This window comes from Sceloporus occidentalis, unplaced genomic scaffold (genome assembly GCF_023333645.1).
Source record: "Sceloporus occidentalis isolate IW3139 unplaced genomic scaffold, rSceOcc1.0.p SCAF_7, whole genome shotgun sequence".
Lineage (NCBI taxonomy): Eukaryota > Metazoa > Chordata > Lepidosauria > Squamata > Phrynosomatidae > Sceloporus > Sceloporus occidentalis.
The window spans coordinates 44782912-44803383 of record NW_028316987.1 but is presented as its reverse complement, the minus strand read 5'-3'; the positions used below and the strand labels follow the sequence as shown (position 1 = coordinate 44803383).

Below are 20472 nucleotides of genomic sequence, written 5' to 3'. Positions count from 1 at the left end.
AAAAAAAAAACCTGGGTCACCTCAAATCCAGTTTTAAAACAATACTAATGTCTCAGCATTAAAAGAACCACAATAAAACATTATATAAATTACAATAATAATATCAGACATTAAAATCAAAGCACAATTTAGAAAAGAGTTTCATATCAGCTGATAATGAGATCCAAAGTCCTTTGGGGGTAGCTATAATGTCACTGCTCTGCAAAAAGCAGGGAGCGAGAGGACCAAGTATAATTCATTCAGGAGGGCATTCTGAAACCATGCTACAACCAAAAAGGTCCAGCCACTGTCCCTGCAATAGCAGAATGACTCAAAATAGAGTATACAATGTTGATTTCAGTACGCAGGTAGGTTAAATTGCAGGAGATAGTTCTAATTTTGATGGATAAGAATCTCTCTTTATCCTTTTCAAATGATGTGTCAGAAGGCATAGGTAACATAACCAGAACAGCATATGTCCAAAATAGAGCTTTGCAAAAGTTACTTTTTGGACTACTGTTTCCCTAATGTCCCAGCCAACATGACCACCAACTCTGCTGGCTGGGGAAATTCAGAGAGCTGTAGGCCAAAAAAAGTAACTCTGCCCAAACTCTGATTCAAAGTCCCTGGACTGTATACTGATGTCTTATAGGTGGATGGGTAAGCAAATGAGATAAGTGACAACTTCAAATAGAGAAATATTTGTCCATGTGTGTATTGCTTAGCATTTTATATCACCCACTGAAAAGTTATGTGGCAGTTTTTTGGTCTATGCGGCTACGATCTAGAAGTGTAGGAAAAACTCTTCTAGAACACAGCCACATAGCCCAAAAAACCCACAAAAAACTATGGATGTCAGCTGGGAAAGCCTTTGACTTCATATGTGGGCAGCGTTCAGAAAAATGTTAAAAAATTAAAAACACAGAGCATCGGTATTTGGGTGAAAGTTATTCTGATCAAAGCTTTAATTTTCAACACTACACAACCAGCTGGATAATTAAGTACGGAGTCAACAAAATATGGAAGGCTGTAAAGTCACAGGCTTTACACGGATGAGATTAACTGTGTCATATGCTAGTCTATGGATATATCATAAGTACAGAAAAACTAAATATATTATTTTGCTTAATTTTGAGCAAAATAATATATTCAGCCTTCTGCTGTCTTCTCTGACACTCAGCTGCTCTGATACTTCAGTGAAGTATTTTGCTCAACACCTTTTTAGGCCAAAAACTGAACTTAAAATCTTATACATACAAAACAGATATCTTACTGTGGAAACATGGTTCCTTTACTGGCCTCCGTAAAATTGGAACTGTTACCATATCACATGAAGAAAACAAGCTTCAAAATGTTATTTTTTTGGCCTATAATTTCCAGAAGCTTTGAATCAGCTCTGACGAACAGTATAGTTTTGCATCAACAGAATGTTGTATAATGAGAAACTGTGTATAAAATCACTGTATCATGCATGTGTTTTTCATACCTGTATGAAAATGTCCACTTCTCCTTGAGTTTCCTCTGTGTTTATAAGATATATCCTTACTGTGTTACTCCATAAAGAGTGGGAAAACAAGGGAGTCACCTGCAACAAACTGGCAACAGCTGTATCCCAATCATCTGTAAAAAACAAAACCCAAGAAATAACAAAAAAGCAAAGACAAAGAACATTTCATCCAGCATTTTAAGAACAGACAACCACCTTGAAGTCCTGAAACTATAACTGACACCTATAGTATGAATTTAAGATTAGTTTCAAAAGCAACAGATGGTCAACATAATGAGATAGACAGCTATAAAATTTGCAGCAATCCTTCCAAAACTAGCTTGTCTGGGAGTAAGTAAGAACATGCATATCTACATTCACTTACTGTAAAATATGTATGCATTAATAGATATTTTCCCCAACAACTTAAATAGCTGAAATTCTAGGTCACCTCAATTCTAAGCATGTTTATCTGGAAGTAGTCTCCTTGATTTCAGGGGAAGACTCAAAGGTGGATTAAAATTTAAAACTATCGTAACAGTCCAACGATGTTCAAAATGTTTAATAGTTTGCATGCATGTTTGTGACAGATCATGCGTACCAACTAACATATCAGTTGTATGTTCTTCTGATTGCTCCTTCCACCTATTATTTTTCCTTTCTTTCTCATTTTCTTAAAGAGTCAACTTTTGTTAATTTACAATTAAAAATATATCACATTGTCAATAAAAGTTATCAATACAGTTATAAGAGGATGTCCCCAATGGAGAAGAGGAGAGAATGAAAATATCCTGTGCTACTCACCATGGGCAAAAAGTGATGTATTTAAAAAGGAGAAGTGAATGTCTGCTTTAAAAGCTCAGCAAACAAAAGCAGCAGAACATGCAGCCTACCAATGCTGTGGACTACAACTCCCAAAATACATCACCATTGTCTATGAAACTGGGCCTGGTAGGAATGTCAATCCAACATCAGGCTGTAGCCTTCAGGGCCATATATTTCTATTTAAATGTCTATTTAAAGGATATTGGTTGTAAAGAAAAACAAACTAAAAGCATAGGAAAAGGTTATGGAAAAGTTACCTGGTTGGGGGATCCTAGGAACAGCAATCCGAAACTGCAACTTTTTTATACTCTGCCAATTTCAGTCTTAGTTGCCATTACCTGCTGTTTGTAAATAAGCTGACAAGTGTGCTAACTTGCAAAAGTAACCCAGCCAGACAAATATTCAATTTTTTGCCAGTGTGAAACACTGAATTACTTTTGGACTCCAGCTCCAGTTTTATCCAAATTTCCTGAGGAGTGCCACAACCCGAGCCTAATGTTATACCTAGCAAATATATCTATATCTATAGCCATCACTTTTGTTTCAGAGAAATAATGACGTTCTTACCCCTGTTGACATTTGCAAATGGCCCTTCCACATCTATGGAACTGTGTGCAAACTCAGGGCCCCTGAAAGACTGCTGGAGGTGCATCATACTGCCCATGGATGGTTCACTGCCCAACACTCCACCAGGCCAGTATTCAGTCTGACCGCCAGTGGCTTAAAATAAAAGAAAACAAAAAAAAATCTTAAATACAATTAAATTATCATTATTTTCCAAAGATAGATTTTTAAATTATTTTTGACTACAGCACACAGAAGCTGCAAGCCAACATGGCCAGTTGCTATGTTGGTCAGACAAGTTTGGGAGCTGTAGTTCCCAATAGTAAGTTTTCCTGGCTGTGTCTTGAAAAGCAGCTGGGGATAGGAGGAGAGGTAGTCAACAGAAAACTAGTATGGACTTCTAATTATACCAAAAGGCTTAGTAAGTTGTCAGTTTAACTGGCTTTTTTCAAACATATTTATTGTAATGTGTAGTTTGGCCCTATAAACCAGTGTGGCATAGTAGTTAGAGTGTTGGATTGAGATCTGGGAGCACCAACCCGTTTTCCCTACTGAATTATGAAACTCACTTGGGCTAGTCACTTTCTCTTAGCCTGACCTACCTCAGAAGGCTGTAGTAAGGACAAAGCGGAGGGGAGTAGAGTATGCTGCCTTAAATTCACTAGAGGAAAGATGAGGTACAACTAATACCAATAAATAAGTTGTAAATACAATGAAGTCAGGTCCAACATAGACATGAGAGAGATTTCTACATTTCTTTTACCCAACAACTGTTTTAGATTTTTCTTAAATGAAAGAAAGCTTTGGAAAATTAACTTTCCAGGCAGAAGAGAGGATGAGACTGCTTATTTATTTATTTCATTTATACCACGCCTTTCTCCCTGGAGGGACCCAAGGCAGCTCACAGATTAAACCTTTAGAATAATTATAAAATACAAACAGTTAAAATATCTATATATGAATATATATGTATGTATGTGTGTATGTATTGTCTCTATATAAATCTCTCTCTCTCTCTCTCTCTCTCTCTCTCTCTCTATATATATATATATATATATAGTCGACCCTCTGTTTTCGCGGAGGATCCATCCCTCCCCCCCCCCCCAAACATAGACTTTCGCATATATTCAAGCCCCACTGGCTGACTAAAGGTGCATGGCTGTGGGAGCACATCCGCATGAGCCTCAGGCATGCACCCCAGAAGCGAGTGACGCGGGTATGAAAACTGCGAGAACGGAGACAGGACTGTGTGTGTGTGTGTGTGTGTGTGTGTATATAAGCTAACTAATGTTATTGTAATGTGTAGTTTGGCATGAAATTCAGAGATACAGAAACGCTTGTTACACTGAGCATCTAAATAAGATGGTCTATTAAATTCTGGCCATCACATGCCTAGTTTGAAATGTCACCCTTACATTTGAAAGCAAAGATCAGTAGAAAATCTGTGCTTGAAATGAAGGAGTGAATACGAGATTAAAGGGTTATTTGTTTAGAAAAACAAAAAAAAATCAGTGGCTTTTTCCATAAAACATAGTTCATATTTTTTATTGTACAGAATTTTTTTAATTTTAAAAAACACAAGAAATAGAAGCTAATAGTTTTGTGTCAGGTTTCACACTGTACAGATTTGTGTTATAGTCTGGCATAAACAGTATGTAGAATCCTTACCAGTGCCCTCTGTACAGCTGTCATCCGAATCCGATTCTTCAGGATCAAATACCTGGATGCCTTGAGCTTGTAGCCTCTGCAGTTTTGCCTCCAGGTCTCGCTTGGCCCTCAGTAAATCCTGAATTTCATTTTCCTTAGTCTCTCTAAAAATCTGTATGTGAAAAAGAGTTAAATAAATGAAAATTATAACCAGACTTGCATACACATGCACCATTTTATAAAGCCCACATATTTTGTGTTGAACTTTTCACACTTGTAGTTTTAGCTTGTAATTCTTGTACTTACAAATCTCTTCTACAGGCCAGCATTTTCACTCTAGAGTCTAGCAACATGGCTCTGTAACCTCCCTTATACAAAGTGAAAGACAGAAGGAAAATAGGTAGACAAAACTGGGACCTGCAAAACAATGTTGCAGTGTAGAATACTCATGTTCAAGGTTGCAGCCAATCAGCCTTGATTTTATCCAGGATATTCCATTCCATGCCTCCTTCCTGCGCTGCCTGAGATTTCTGTCCAGCCCAAATTCCATGTCCACTGAGATTTCTCAGTGATCCCTAGTGGCCTTGGTTTTGTTTTGGGGGGTATCCACTATAGGGTTGTTCCTCAAGATTTCTTGTACATCGGTGAACTTTGGGTTCCCCCAAATACGATTATACCTTTCTTTGTTTCTCTGTGACCCCAATTGTGCTTCATAGCCACTTGCATCCAACACATGAATTGGCTGTTTGAAGGAGCGATTTACCTTGAACTGTCTTTTGACTTTGTCCCGATCGTGTTCAAATGTGGCAGCTCTCTCCATAGCTTGGTACTTAGCTTCCAGAGCACTTTCTTTCTCTCTGAGTATTTTTTGATATGTTTTCTGGAGTGCCTGAAAAATACCAGCATTACTTCACTTTCCTTGGAGTGAAAAATTACAGTCTGCAAGTGTTTGATGGCTAACCTTTTAAGTGTCGGAACAAAAACAAATCAGCAGCTTGCAGAAAGTGTCTCTCAATGCTTCCCAATTGCAGAGCAGGAGCTGTTTAATATTTGGGTTGCAGACGTACAGCTACTTATTAAGATCCACTGAGTTCAATGAGGCTTTTGTTGAATAGCATGCAAAGGACTGCTGTTAGTCTTGTAATACTGTTATTGTACTATTGTATTAGGGGAACTATTGCTCCTAGAATTCCCCACGAACACAGGCCATCACTTCTTTGACCACTTTTGTATCTGAGTTAGACTATCCTGTTAAGGGAAGCGTTCCCAAACACTGTGTGATTATATATCTGATTTTTGACTGGATAGTTGATACTGATGTTTTTAATTGTTGCCTGCTTATTTTAACCAATTCTATTTTTATTATTACCTATTGTTTTATACGTATTTTGTAGATTGTACACCATTGGCAGGTTTTGTTTTTATTGATTTGATCATTTGTATGTACAATGCTGTGTACATTTACAGCGCTGTAGAAATAGACTAAAATAATAATAAATGTTCCAGTCAACATGACTAGTGCCATGGTGGGGAATTCTGGGAGTTGTAGTCCAAAGAGAAAACCCTGCCAAGCTTTGCTCTTTTTGCCAGCCCACAATATTGCTACCTTTCCCAGTTACCTGTAGCTCTGCCCGTAAGCGCTTGTTCTCCTTGTCCATCTTGGCCTCTTTCTTCATCATCGATGCCACCTCGTTGTTCTTGCTGATGCGGAAGATCTCGTACTCTTTTCTCAGACGCTCATACTCTGCCATACACTCCAGTTCTTGTACTGAGGCCGTGGATTTGAAGCTGGCGCCGATAAGGCCTCCAGGCCGCGACGTACCCACCCGACGGAAGGAACTGCGCAGGAGGCGAGCTTTGGGCTTCACCTCCACAGGGATCTCACAGGCCTCACCACCACCGCCTTCATAGGTGTCCTCAATCACCTCCCCAACAGTGCCTATGGGGCTTACCAAGGAGGAAGCGGTCCCCATGGCTATGGAGGTTCCCTCATCAATCCTGACACTTCTTCACAGGCAATAACACCAGTTTCACAGGCCACAAATATGGATCATTCACTGCTCCTTGTTATTTACGCCCCAAACCACAACTGTGGCTCAAAGCTCCGCTGCATGGTTGCGCACTTCCCACTTCTAATAGGTGATATTTTTCTCGTCCTCTTTCCTCCAGCCAGTTTTTTGGCTTTGCCACGAGCAACCTTTATGTACTTTTTTAAAAAGCTACGCAACCATTAACTGTTGGGTCAAACCTTTTACACAGCATGAGATGATAACAGCCACAAGCCCCACACCATGAAGATTTAGGTCTAGCCACAGTCACCGAATCCTGCCTCCAAACACATGCTCACATTCACTGTCTCAGATTATATGAGCTCGCCCACTTATACAAACAAGTACTTAAAAATAACAAGGAAAAGTAAATCATCTATTTGTTTTTTTACCTCCTGTAGTGGCTGCCAAAATAGGGTGAAATTCTCATACATTGAGTCCTTGGTATCCACTGGGGTTTGGTTCCAGGACCCCTGTGGATACCAAAATCCGTGGATGCTCAAGTCTCATTAAATATAATGGAAAGTAAAATGGTGTTCCTTATATAAAATGGCAAAATCAAACTTTGCTATTTGGAATGCGTATATGTATTTTAATATCTTTGAGCTGTGGATGCTTCAATCCGCGGATAATGAATCCATGGAGAAGGATGGCTCCCTGTAGTGGCTTACCTAGGAATCTGCCCCCAATAAAAAGTAGTAGGCTTTCCTCTGGTATATATATATATATATATATATATATATTAATCTGTTTAATTGTATTTTAAGGGGGTGGGTGGGAATTATAGTTTGGGAATGTATATTTTAATGTAAGCCGCCCTGCTTGCGTTTTCGTAGAGGGGTGGGTTATAAATAATAATAATGATAATAATAATAATAATAATAATTATTATTATTATTATATAAAACTTCTATACTGCCTTTCTCCCTGAAAAGGGACCCAATGTGGCTCCGAAGGCCCAGCCTGGCATTGCAGTTTGAACACTGGACTAAAGGACTCTGAAGAACTGGGTTCCAATCCCTGCTCACAGTCACAGAAACGCTCTTAAGGCAAGCCACACACTCTCTCAGCCTCAGAGGAAGGCAATGCCAAGCCTCGCCTGGACTACTCTTGCCAAGAAAACCCCAGGACGATTCTGGGGACCAGGGTTCGAGTCACACCCTCTCAGCCTCAGAGGATGCTCTGAAGAAGCCTTGCCAAGAAAAGTCAGCTTGGAGGCACACAACAACCACCACAAAGCCCAAAGGAGTCACTTCTGCGTAAGATATACATGGGAAGCCTGTGTGAAAAAGTCACAGCCCCTCCTGCTCTCCCAAGAGGAACAGCCAAGCTGGGAATGCTTCCAACCGTTCTTTGAAGAAGCCCAAAGGCCTGGGAAGAAGGCGAGGGAGGGAGGGAGGAAGGGCTTCGGCCTCAAGCCTTGGGAGAGAGGCAGGACCAGGGCTCTTCTTGCCCCCTCTTTTCCCAGGAAGAAGCCCTGGAAGAGGAACGGAGAAGCCTTGCCACAAAGTTTCCCCCAGATGGCAGGCAGAGGGACCAAGGGCCAAGGCCAGCCCCACTTCTTCCTTCCTTCCTTCCTTCCTTCCTTTCTTTCTGCTTAGTTGGTCTCCTCTTGAGCCAGACTGGCCTGGGACAGAGGAAGGAGGAGGGAAGGAGAGAAGGAGGGAAACCGTGACGTGGCCGACCGCCTCCCTCCCTCCCTCTGGCCTCAGGCGGTGGACAAAGGCGGGGCACAAAAGCAGGCAGGCTGCCCAACTCTTCTTGTTGCAGTGGTTTCTTATTTTCTTATATTTTTTCTTATTTCTTATTTTTTATATTAATATTATATATATATTATTTTATATATTAGTATTATATTTATATATATTTTATTTATAATTTTATTTATGTATTATATATGTATGTTTATATATTAGTATTATAAATATATATACATACCTTATTTTATTTATAATTTTATTTATTTGTTTATTTTATCATTTATATTTTATATATATTATATATAATAAAATAACAATATATTTTATTTATATTATTTATTTATTATATATGTATTATTTTATATATTAGTATTTATATATAGAGAGAGAGTTTATTATTGTATTTATAACTTTTATTATATATATGTATTATTTTATATATTTATATATATATAGCATATTATTTTATTTATAATTGTATTTATTTATTTTATCATTTATAATTTTTATTATATATGTATTATTTTATATATTAGTATATGTATATATAGTATATTTTATTTATAATTTTCTTTCTTTTATATTTTATAATTTATATGTATATATGATTGTATTTATAAGTTTATTTCTTTATTATATATTTATTATTTTATATATTATTATTGATTTATAAATTTATTTTTTAATATTTTATAATTTATAATATATAAGATTTTATTTGTAATTTATTTATGTATTTATTTTATATATGTATATAATATTTTATATATACTTATAAATATATATAAATGTATATTATATATAATATATATATATATATTTGTCATATATATGATATATATTATCTCTCTAGAGATTCCTAGATAAGTGTTCTCTCAGGTAAAAACATAGTGTTTTTATTATTTGCGGGTTTTTCCACAATCAGAGGGGTCCTGGGCCCTAACCTGAACGAATGTAGAGGGACAAGTGTGTGTGTACCAATCGCACAACTGCCCCAACAGTGACTTTTCACACCTGCGGACTTGTGCAATTGCAAGATCATTGAGGCAATTACAAGGCTGATGGGGGAAACAGGGGAAATAGTCGGGTTGAAGGCAGCAACGAATGATACGTATAACCAAAAATGCCTTTATTTCTGGTGCAATCGTCGTTTAAAAGCTGCATGTAGTAATCTCAGTTTACAGCAACTGAATTAAGATGAGGACAAAGCAGGAAAGTGGGAAGAGGAGAGAGAAACTGGGACATTTTAAGAGCAGCTGAAAAAGTGGGATGACAGCAGATTAATCAGGACTGTTTGAGGCAAATCAGGAGAGTTGGAGAATATGGGTCTATTCCAACCTGGTTCTTAACATGCTTAACAAGCAAGAGCCACCTCACTTTCACATCTGCATGCTCTACCTGTATGGCATGATGGAGACTGGAAGCAAGAAGCTCAATTGTTCACCCCGAGAAAAGGACACAGAAGCTCATTTCAGACCAAAACACACTGCATAAATAATCCAGTTTGAGACCACTTTAACTGCCCTGGCTCAATGCTAGGGAATCCTGGGAACTGTAGTGTATTGTGGCTCCAGAGCTCTCTGACAGAAGAAGCTAAATGTCTCCCAAAACTACAATTCCTAGAATTCCTTAGCATTGAGCCAGGGCAGGTAAAGTGGTCTCAAACTGGATTATTTCTGCAGTGTGTTTTGCACCATCATCTCTTGCTCTCTCCCTATCTTTTACCCAGCCCATAGTGAAAGAGGCTCCTATGGAAGAAGAAGCAACTTGTAAAAAGGAGTTGCTGGCATTTCCTCTCCCTAACTCTTTCATCATGGAGGACTTGGCCAGCTGGCAAAATATAGTTCTAATAATGTTTATGTACTATTCTGAAAAGAAAAGAATGAAAAGTAAGGCTGCATCTGCAGTGCAGAAATAACCCATGGATCGATGCTATGGAATTCTGGGAGTTCTAGTTTTGCGAGACATTTAGTCTTCTTTGTCAGAGAGCTCTGGTGTCAGAACAAGAATTTCACAGCACTGAGCAATGGCAGTAAAAGTATCGTCAAACTAGATTATTTATTCAGTGCAGATGCAGCCTAAATTACATTGGATTTGGATCTGATGTGTACATTTTTTTCAAAAGCATTGAAAATGAGTCACATTAGGATTTGCTTTCCTTAAATGGAAGGCTTTTGCATATTCTTCCACAATTTAACTTGTAAATTTCCAGTTGACAAGAATTAGTTATTATGTCGCCCTTCAGTATAATTTAGCCTGCATCCAGCTGTTCATACTTTTGCACAGCTGTTTTTAAAAATCCAGCCTCAGAGTTTGTGGAGACAGGGTGGTTTACTTTACAAAGAGCTTTAAATGATGTATGCAGATTGAAAGTTTAGTCACTGGAAGAAGATCCTCTCTCTTGAGCCATGTTCCTCTTATCTGAGGCCTGGGGCATAAGAGTATCTTCATGTGATGGCAGCTAGCTACTGCATGCTTAGCTGGCATTTGCCTTGAGGACATACTTTTTTCTAATTGGGCTCTCCCTGGCACTGCTTGTTTATGATCAGGACCCTTTCCCACTGAATTCGGATTGAAGGAGACCAGGGTTCAGATTCCCCGTTTGCTATGGAAAACCAATGGGTGACCAGTCACACACTCTCAGCCTTAGAGGAATATCATATTATATTTATTTGTATCCCACTTTTCCCCCAGAACTGTGACTCAGAGCAGTTCACAATATTCAAAGAACAGTACAATTAAAAACATAGAAAAGTGGTACATTAAAATGGAATTAAATTATTACAATATTAAAATAGATTGCTTATTCAAAGAATAAAATACAGTTTAAACAGATAAAACTGTTTAAAGCACTTTAAAATGATACAACACCCCAAGTGGAAGACAATTTCAAACCTCCTCTGAATAAATCTTGCCAAGAATGCCCTATGATAGGGTCATCATCTGTCAAAATTTACTTAAAGACATAACAGAACAAGCCAGATATTCCCTGTGGCTACTTTTTGGTTGGTTTATTTATTTTAATGTATTTCCCAACTTTCCCCAGCAATCAGACCCAAGGCAGGCAGAGCAGCATTTGCCATGGTTAAAGTTTGGGGACCTGGAAGATAGCTTTGGAGGTGAGACTGGTGTGTGAATTTTTTTAAAAATTGGTTTAAAATTTTCTCTTTTCTTTGTTCAGTATATTTGGGTAAGAGACACCCAAAATCACTTTGAAAAGTGACTGAAAATCACTAGAACATCACTTCTAGTTACTGAAAATGTCAGTGGGAGGTGGCAGATCTGATACTCTGGTCACCCCAGATCCTGGCACACAATACCTTTATTGACTAGATTAGGTTCAGACAACTACTGGCCTGAGGATACTCACTGAATACCATGGCTGATGAAGGATGAGAAGTCCCATATATACATCTGCCTGAATTGTGGACTCTTTTTCTGGTTGTCTATGAATTCTTGGGTTCTGGCCATGGGTGCCACTGAGGCATCAGAGAAAATAAAACCTAAAGTGGCACACCACTGAAACATGCATTATGTATTATTCATTCATGCAACATTAAGGTAGATTTAGAGGTTTGATTGTGCAAATAAAATTGCTGCTATCTTTCATGCATATCCCAGTGCTCTTTGTTGCTACGAAAGCAATACAAGCCCTGAATTAAGCAGATGTTCAGCTTATAAAGCACACCAATTCAGCAGCTGGCCACATTAGGAGTTTGGCGGAATTTAATATAAAGAGGTATGGAAATTAGCAAAGAAAATAATATGCATCTGAAATTGGCCTTTCAAAGCAGGAGCTGTCATGCTCTATTTGTGTGGTAGGAATTTATTTTTCACTAAGGTGCTGTGCGGATAAATTATAGCCCTAGGTACATTAAAAGGTTTAACACAGAGATATATAAAATGTCCTTTTAAAAACATTTAAGTTAGCTCAGGTCTAAACACAGTTAAACATCCTTAATAATAAATATAAATCAATAAAACTTTTATTTATACCCCGCTTTTTGTAATAAAACAATCAAAGCAGCTTACATAGTTAAAAACATATGCAAGTAATGGGAATGTTCCTAAACTACAAGTCTATATGCACTTAGTTGGAAGTAAAAGCCAGTAATTTTAGTGAAATATATTTCTATGTGATGAGTCTAGGAATTTCAATCTCAGTTAGTGTTTCTACCCTTTTTACAACATTATGTGTTATTCAGTAAAATCTGAATTATCAGTAAAATTTGCTTTACCTTCTCTTTTCATTTATGGCAGTAAAGCAAAGAACACTTAATGCATGACATTGAGGCTTTATTCATTAAAATTCCAGAGATGCAAAGAATTTTGGAGTTTTAAATGAGTGTTGTTCCCTCTTGCATGTAATCTTAACAAATACCTGTTTAGAATACCACATATAGACAACCCCCATGAATTTAAAGCTGGGGTACACCAATTTGGGATATGCCAAGAAAACCTTGTGATAGGTTCGCCATAGGTTTGCCATAAATTGGAAACAACTTAAAGGCACACAACAACAACAGGAAAAGGCATCAATAGTCAGTCCTGCCCTGAACATCCTTGGTAGCAACTAGCACATTGGCAGGACTATTGATACCTTCCCTTGTTGTTTTGTGCCTTCAAGTTGCTTCCAGCCTATGGCAATCCTATGGCCAACCTAGCACCAGGTTTTTTTGGCAGTGTTTATTCAGAAGGGGTTTGCCCTTGCCTTCCTCTGAAGCTGAAGGAGTATGACTTGCCTAGTGTCATGTAGTGGGTTTCCATGGCTGAATGGGATTCAAGTCCTGGTCTCCAGAGTCTCAGTGGCTCTTGCACCTTCCCTAAGTCTCCCCTGAAAAAAATAAAATAACAAAATAAAATAAAGCCAGCACTCAGAGTGGTAGCAGATGGGTCTATTAGCCACCACTTTCTTCATGATTTTGTGTTCAGAACCTTTTTTTAAAAAAAAAGCAAAACATTTCCTTTTTATATGTTTCATAAACCAACGTCTACCCAGCTTGGTCTGCAAATTTATACAGCAAATATTTTATCCATTTTTTAAAAAATATATATAGAAACAATAGAGAACTTGGATCACTTTCAATATTTAAAACAACCGACTGGTTTCAATGCAAGGGATCATTTTTATGGTGCAGCTGCACTGACAAAAAGCGCATGAGACAGCTTGTGCAATCTACATGATAAAGCATCCAGCTTCTTATTATTCTTTTTTTAAAATACAAGTTCTGAAATTCAGAGTGCTGCTTCTTGCAGTGTGCCAAAAAAACCAATGGAGCAGAAACAGCCTCAGGCTACCATCTTAGACATTTCAACCTAGAAGTATGCTCTATTGAATCAGTGGGATTTGCTTCTCTGAATAGTAATGCAGAGGATCCTTCTCTTTAAAAATAAGCAAGGCTGCACACGCCCTGATAGCATGCACCACAAGAGGGCAGTAAGATGTAGGCAATCTACAAGGAGCACCTCAGTATGTCAAATCCAAACTTTATAGGGGGGGAAGTAAAACAAATGTATAACATGCCCCACACTTTCCACACCAACATCAGAATCTCATGAATGATGGAAAAAGATTGTTCTAATTCTGAAGCTACGGTTTCACCCTCTCTCTTTCTGAAAAATGTCTGCATTTTTCTTTAGTAATGACTTGTTGTTGTTAACCGCCCTTGAATAATCTGGGGCTCATGATGACTCTGTGGATGAGGCCTCCCTGTCTTCCCCTGCTCTGCTTATGTCTTGTAGATTCATGCCTGTGAACTCCCTGATGGAGTCTACCCATCTGGCCTGTGGTCCCCTCGCTTTCTACTGCCCTTCATTTTTCCTAGCATTATTGTATTTTCTAATGAGTTGTGCTTTCTCATGATGTGATCAAAGTATGACAGCCTGAATTTTATCATCTTGGCTTCGTATTTCAGCTTGATCTGTTCAAGGAGTCATTTGCGTGTCTTTTCAGCTGCCCATAGTATCCTCATCACTCTTCTCCAGCACCACATCTCAAATGAGTTGATCTTTTTTACATCTGCTTTTTTCACTGGCCAGCTCTCACATCCATACATAGTGATGGGGAATAGCATTGCTTTGATTAGTCTACCTTTACTGCTCAATTGTGTATTTTTTTGCTTTTTGAGATCTTGTCTAGTTCTTTCATTATTGCCCTTCATATCCCTAGTCTTCTTATTTCTTGGCTGCAATCTCCTTTCTGATCAATGTAGATTTATACATATAAAAATATAAAAATTATTTGTTTATGCAGAGAGGTTTCTGTGGGTTACATTACTTATATATGCACAACCTACATATAATTAATATATATGCTAATATATATAATTTTTTCTATGATTATATTAGAAACATATATATATGTGTGTGTGTGTGTGTGTGTGTGTATGTATGTATATATGTGTGTGTGTGTATGCGTGTGTGTGTGTGTTTATATTGACAAATGCATTCTGATATTTTTTCCTATACATTTTATAAGGATACATACTCACATATATATGTGTGTGTGTGTTTATGTATACACACACACACATACATACACACACACATAAAAAAAGATCTGGAGTTTCAAAATTTCCCCTTCAAAAACCTTTAGTAGGAAGACATACATACACACACACACACACACATAAAAAAAGATCTGGAGTTTCAAAATTTCCCCTTCAAAAACCTTTAGTAGGAAGACATAAATACATACATACACATATGTTTATGTATATGTGTATATATGTTGAGGCATGTGATTGTTAAACATAGATTGAAAACATATTGATCAAAATTTTCCCCATTCGATTCCATCCCACAGTGAAATGGCGCAAAATGGGGTGATTATAGCGCCAAACCGAGTGAAATGCTTTCACCCCCCCACCCCCCAAACACAAAGCTTCCCTTAATGGAAAAACTGTTGGGTTTCCAAATTTCCCCTTGCTAACACCTTGGTAAACATACATGCATACAGATATGTGTATTTATATGGGTATATATTTAGCCTGGAGAAGAGAAGGTTAAGAAGTGATATGATAGCCCTGTTTAAATATTTGAAAGGATGTCATATTGAGGAGGGAGCAAGCTTGTTTTCTGCTGCTCCAGAGAACAGGACCCGGAACAATGGATGCAAGCTACAGGAAAAGAGATTCCACCTCAACATTAGGAAGAACTTCCTGACAGTAAGGTCTGTTCGACAGTGGAATGCACTCCCTCGGAGTGTAGTGGAGTCTCCTTCCTTGGAGGTCTTTAAGCAGAGGCTGGATGGCCATCTGTTGGGGATGCTTTGATTTGGATTTCCTGTATGGCAGGGGATTGGACTGGATGGCCCTTGCGGTCTCTTCCAACTCTATGATTCTATGATTATATATATATATATATATATATATATACACACATATATATATATACACACATACACGTAGATGCATGGGTTTTTTAAACAGGAAGATATAGATTTAAATTTTCCCCATTCGATTTCTTCCCACAGTGAAATGGCGGGGTGATTATAGCGCCAAACCGAGTGAAAGGCTGTCCCCCCCCAAACACAAAGCTTCCCTTAATGGAAAAACTGTGTATTTAAACAATAAGGAGTAAACATAATACAATCCCAGAGGGTAACGTTTGCATTTTACTTTTAAACTCTCCGTACAGATTACTCTTACCTTTGGCGGTAGAAAGCCACGTGAAGACAGCAATTTCCTTCTGTCTCACGAAGCAAGGTAGTTTTTCGCGCATGTGCGATAGTAACCTGCAGTGCCACCTGCTGTTCTGGCCGAAGTTTTACTGGAGAGGCAAAAGCGCCAGAAGCCATTGCTGGGAACTTCGCACGTGGTGTTTGTAGAAAGTTTGTTTCAGCCACTGATACTTTTTCTTCTGGTTTTCATTTATCTGGGGTGGCTGTTTGGCTTTGGGCTTTCCTTGTTCCCATCCACAGAGTCCTCTTTGTGCGTTTTTTGATGTAATTTTTATTGTTTTTTGTCTGGCAGTGGCTCTGGGCCTGGCTGGCTGGCTGCTCAATAGTCCTCTTTTTGTGTTTTTTTGGGATTTTTTAATGGATTTTTTTTTACGGCTGTGTGGTTTTTTGCCTTCCAGCCATCCTGTCCTCTTTGCTGGGTTGACCTCGTTGCCTGCTGCATCCTGTGTGCTTCCTCCGCAGTACAACATGCCAAGGCAAAGGAGCCTATGGACTGATGGGGAGGCCCAGTGCCTTTTTCATTTATTAGAGATGAACGAAGGCCTGGACATTATAATGAGGTCTACATCACACCCCAACAGAGCAATCTATGGGAAGATTGCTAGAAGGATGAGGAGGCATGGGTTCCAGAAAACCACAAAACAGGTCGCTTCAAAGGTCAAGGTAATGAGGACCGCTTTTTACCGCGCCATAGGCCAACATGGAGAGGACCCGGAAGCACAGCAGAAGCCAGCTTACTTTGAAAAAATGTGGTATCTTTGGATGCTGGCAGGTGGTCCGTCGCTGGACATCTTTGATGTTGCGGGTAAGCGTGGATTGTTCACAATCTGTACTTCTGTGTAATGAATGATTGTCTTTAGGGAGCATATCTCATTTTTGCTATTTTGTCTCCCCTTCCTTTCCTATCTCCTCCACTCAGCACGTCGTGGGAGACATGCCAGGAGGTCCGTCCAAATTCCCCCACGCCGTCCAGATGAGGAGGACAATGCTAGTTCACCTCATTCTCCCGAAAGTATGCTTATAATTATATATATGTTTGTTTTTGTGTGTATATATAAAAATACACATACATATAATGATAATGAAATAATAATAATCATATTATATACAGTATATATATATATATACTGTATATAATATGATTTTATATATATATATATATACACACACACATATACATACACACATATAACCCATTTATTTATATTATTATATATGAATATATGTAAGCACAAATATAAGAACGCGTTAAGACTATTAATAGCATAACATGTATTTATAGATGCTTCCACATGCATACAAGCTCCAGAATGTATATATTTGTCTTTATGTGATCATGTATATCCATTTATCTATCTATCTGTACAGTTAGATATAGACATGAACATGAAAAGTAAGCAGACAGGCATATATGGATATGTGTGGGGTAAAGATATATGCTCATCTACATGTGAGAAGATATATATATATATACACACACACAGACACACATTACTAGCACACCTATATAGCTGCAATAAAAATATATGAGTATATATATATAGAGAGAGAGAGAGAGAGAGAGACATCATTTATACACTAACATAGAGATAAGATAGATAGTTACGCATTACTCACATTTACATTGTTTTGTTTCCTTGTTATAGGTGATGTTGAAGAAGCCCCTGATACCCCACCTCTGTGCCCAGAGGCCCCGCCTCAGGTCAAAGCTCCATCACCTGAGGCCCCACCTGCCAGGAGGCCCATCCCAACTCCATCACGCAGTCCAGATGAGGAGGACAACACTAGTCCACCTCATTCTCCCAAAGGTATGCTTACAATTATATATATGTTTGTTTTTGTGTGTGTACAGTATATAAAAACACACATACATATAATGATAATGAAATAATAATTATATATATATATATATATATATATATATATACACATATATATATACACACATATAACCAATTTATTTATATTATTATATACAAATATATGTAAGCACAAATATAAGAACGCGTTAAGATTATTAATAGCATAACATGTACTGATCCTATAGATGCTTCCACATGCATACAAGCTCCAGAACATATATATTTGTGTTTATGTGATCATGTATATCCATTTATCTATCTGCACGGTTAGATATAGAAATGCACATACAAAGTAAGCAGACAGGCATATATGGATATGTGTGTGGTTAAGATATATGCTCTTCCACATGTGCGCAGTTATATAAATACACACACACACATATATACTCGTACACACATACACACGCACACACATTACATAGATACTAGGTTTGTGTTTTTTTTATATTTGGATAAAAGCACACTTATATAGATGCAATAAAAGATATATGATTATATATATAAAATTTATAAATATATGACATAATTTATACACTAACAGAGATATCAGACAGATAGTTACGCATTACTCATGTTTACATTGTTTTATTTCCTTGTTGGAGGTGATGTTGAAGAAGAAGCCCCAGATGCCCCGCCTCTGTCCCCAGAGCCTCAGCACCATGAGGTCCCAGTCCCACCACCAGAGGCCCAAGCTTCATCACCACAGGCCCAAGCTGCATCACCAGAGGACCAGGCTCCGTCTCCACAGGACCAAGCTTCATCCCCAGAGGCCCCAGTTCCATCACCATTGGTTGCACATGTCGCCCAGCTGGAGGAGCATGTCGCGGCACTGGCTGCCCGTGTCGCCCAACTAGAGGCAGAAAACAGAGAACTGAGGGAGGAGCAGCAGGAAGGTAACTGTTCCCCATCTTGAAAATTTAGTGGTGGATAGGATAATGGAAAAACTTCTAATTTTAACAAATTCCTTTTACCATTTCAGCACAAAGGCGTATGGATGCCATGGCTGGAATCATCACGCTGGCGCATCTGCAAATGGACCAGCAAAGTCTTTGGCTGAACCATTTTATTATGTGGCACAACCCACCGTGCGCCCCACCACCACTTGATTTCCCCCCAAACTCCCCACCACACTGAGGCGGTGAGAGTGTTCGGACTAAACTCCGCAAGCTGTGAATGAACAGCAAGCGTGATTGTTTATTTCTCACTGTGCGAGTGCGTGTATGGTTGTGTGTGTGTGTCTATGGGTGCGTGTCTTCTCTGGCGTGTGTGTCTGTGTCTGTGTGTGTCTGCAAGCTGTGCAGGAACAGCCTGCAGGGGTTTTCTTTACACTGTATTAGGCTTTTATTCCAACCCCCACCCCACCCCCCGCTAGCTGTGCTGGAACAGTCAGCAGGTGTAATTTATTTACTCTCCCCTTATTTATCTATTTTTTAAAGCTTTGTGTGTATGTGTGTATCGGTGTGTGTGAGTCTGTGCACATGAGTGTCCCCCCCCCTCCGGCACCTGTGATGTAACAGGTGCCGGTTGTAATTTATTTTATCTTTAATACTAAATTATTTAGTAAACTTTAAACTAAATTATTTATTCATACCTTGTTTTGTGGAGTCTTTTGTACATTGTAGTATAACTGGGTATATGGTAGTAGTGGCATATGTATTTGCGTGTGCACGTGCCATGCATACACACACACACACACGTGGGTATTATAAACTATCCAGTAGTGCATTTGTATATATGTGTATATGCACAAAGGGCATGCAGATACATATGCCATTAGACATGCATGTCAGCATATGTATTTGTGTGCACGTGCGTATATATACATGTACACATGGGTGTGTGTGTATACACACACACACATATGTACACATGCACATTTATATACACACACATATAAAGGAAAAACACAGATGTGTGTGTAGATGCTCATGCATGCATGTTTGCTCCATGCATATGTAAACACACATGTACACGTGTGTGTGTGTGTATACACACATACACATATATATGTACACATACACATTTATAGGAAAAACACAGATGTGTGTGTAGATGCACATGCATGCATGCTTGCTGAACGCATATGTAAACACACATGTACACATGTGTGTGTGTGTATATATATATATATATACAGACATACACATATATATACATACACATATAAAGGAAAAACACAGATGTGTGTGTAGATGCTCATACATGCATGTTTGCTCCACGCATATGTAAACACACATGTACACATGGGTGTGTGTGTATATATGTATATAAACACATACACACATATATATACACATACACATTTATACACACACACACATATCTACATCTATATCCACATTCACGCGGAACAGTATAGTCACATTCACGCAAAAACTCGCACACATATGTATGTAAGTTCACATTCATTTAAATGCACTAAAAATGACACATATATATTTGTATATCTACATTCACGCAAATATATTCAAATAATCACACCCACTCAAACACACACATATATACATATATCCGTATGTTCACATTCACACAAAAAACAAACACACACATATATGTATATTTACATTAACGCGCACGAGCGCACATACAGAGACAAATGTTTAAATGTATATCATATAAATTTATCATTTCTATCAACATCCAACATAGCCCCCAGGAAATGGCCTTCTCGGGGCGCTTT

The 20472-nt window shown here is 38.3% G+C and overlaps 2 protein-coding genes across 2 annotated transcripts in view; one reads left to right on the top strand and one right to left on the bottom strand.

Annotated features, from left to right (window-relative positions):
* LOC149309660 (nephrocystin-3-like) overlaps positions 1-6848 on the bottom strand; it is a 38405-nt gene extending 31557 nt beyond the window's left edge. Inside the window, exons 1-5 of the mRNA XM_089532802.1 lie at positions 6121-6848; positions 5265-5390; positions 4523-4673; positions 2858-3010; positions 1466-1599 (exon numbers count right to left, since the gene is read on the bottom strand). Of these exons, the coding sequence (XP_089388928.1) occupies positions 1466-1599; positions 2858-3010; positions 4523-4673; positions 5265-5390; positions 6121-6474 (918 nt within the window). The 5' untranslated portion in view covers positions 6475-6848. The remainder of the gene's footprint in view (positions 1-1465; positions 1600-2857; positions 3011-4522; positions 4674-5264; positions 5391-6120) is intronic.
* Positions 6849-7689: 841 nt separating this feature from the next.
* LOC149309659 (uncharacterized) lies at positions 7690-19277 on the top strand. The gene is made up of 6 exons (XM_089531303.1): positions 7690-7808; positions 15888-16735; positions 16850-16942; positions 17577-17738; positions 18395-18685; positions 18772-19277. The coding sequence occupies exons 2-6, from the start codon at positions 16288-16290 to the stop codon at positions 18924-18926; spliced, it is 1149 nt and encodes a 382-aa protein (XP_089387429.1). The 5' UTR covers positions 7690-7808; positions 15888-16287; the 3' UTR covers positions 18927-19277.
* The last annotated feature ends 1195 nt before the right edge of the window (positions 19278-20472 follow it).

Excerpts from the sequence above, each read along its gene's own strand:
- LOC149309659 (XM_089531303.1), top strand. The coding sequence starts at position 16,288 with ATGGATTTTTTTTTACGGCTGTGTGGTTTTTTGCCTTCCAGCCATCCT. Across the intron at positions 16,736-16,849 it reads GGACATCTTTGATGTTGCGG|CACGTCGTGGGAGACATGCC; the intron begins GTAAGCGTGGAT and ends TCCTCCACTCAG. Across the intron at positions 17,739-18,394 it reads TCCACCTCATTCTCCCAAAG|GTGATGTTGAAGAAGAAGCC; the intron begins GTATGCTTACAA and ends TCCTTGTTGGAG.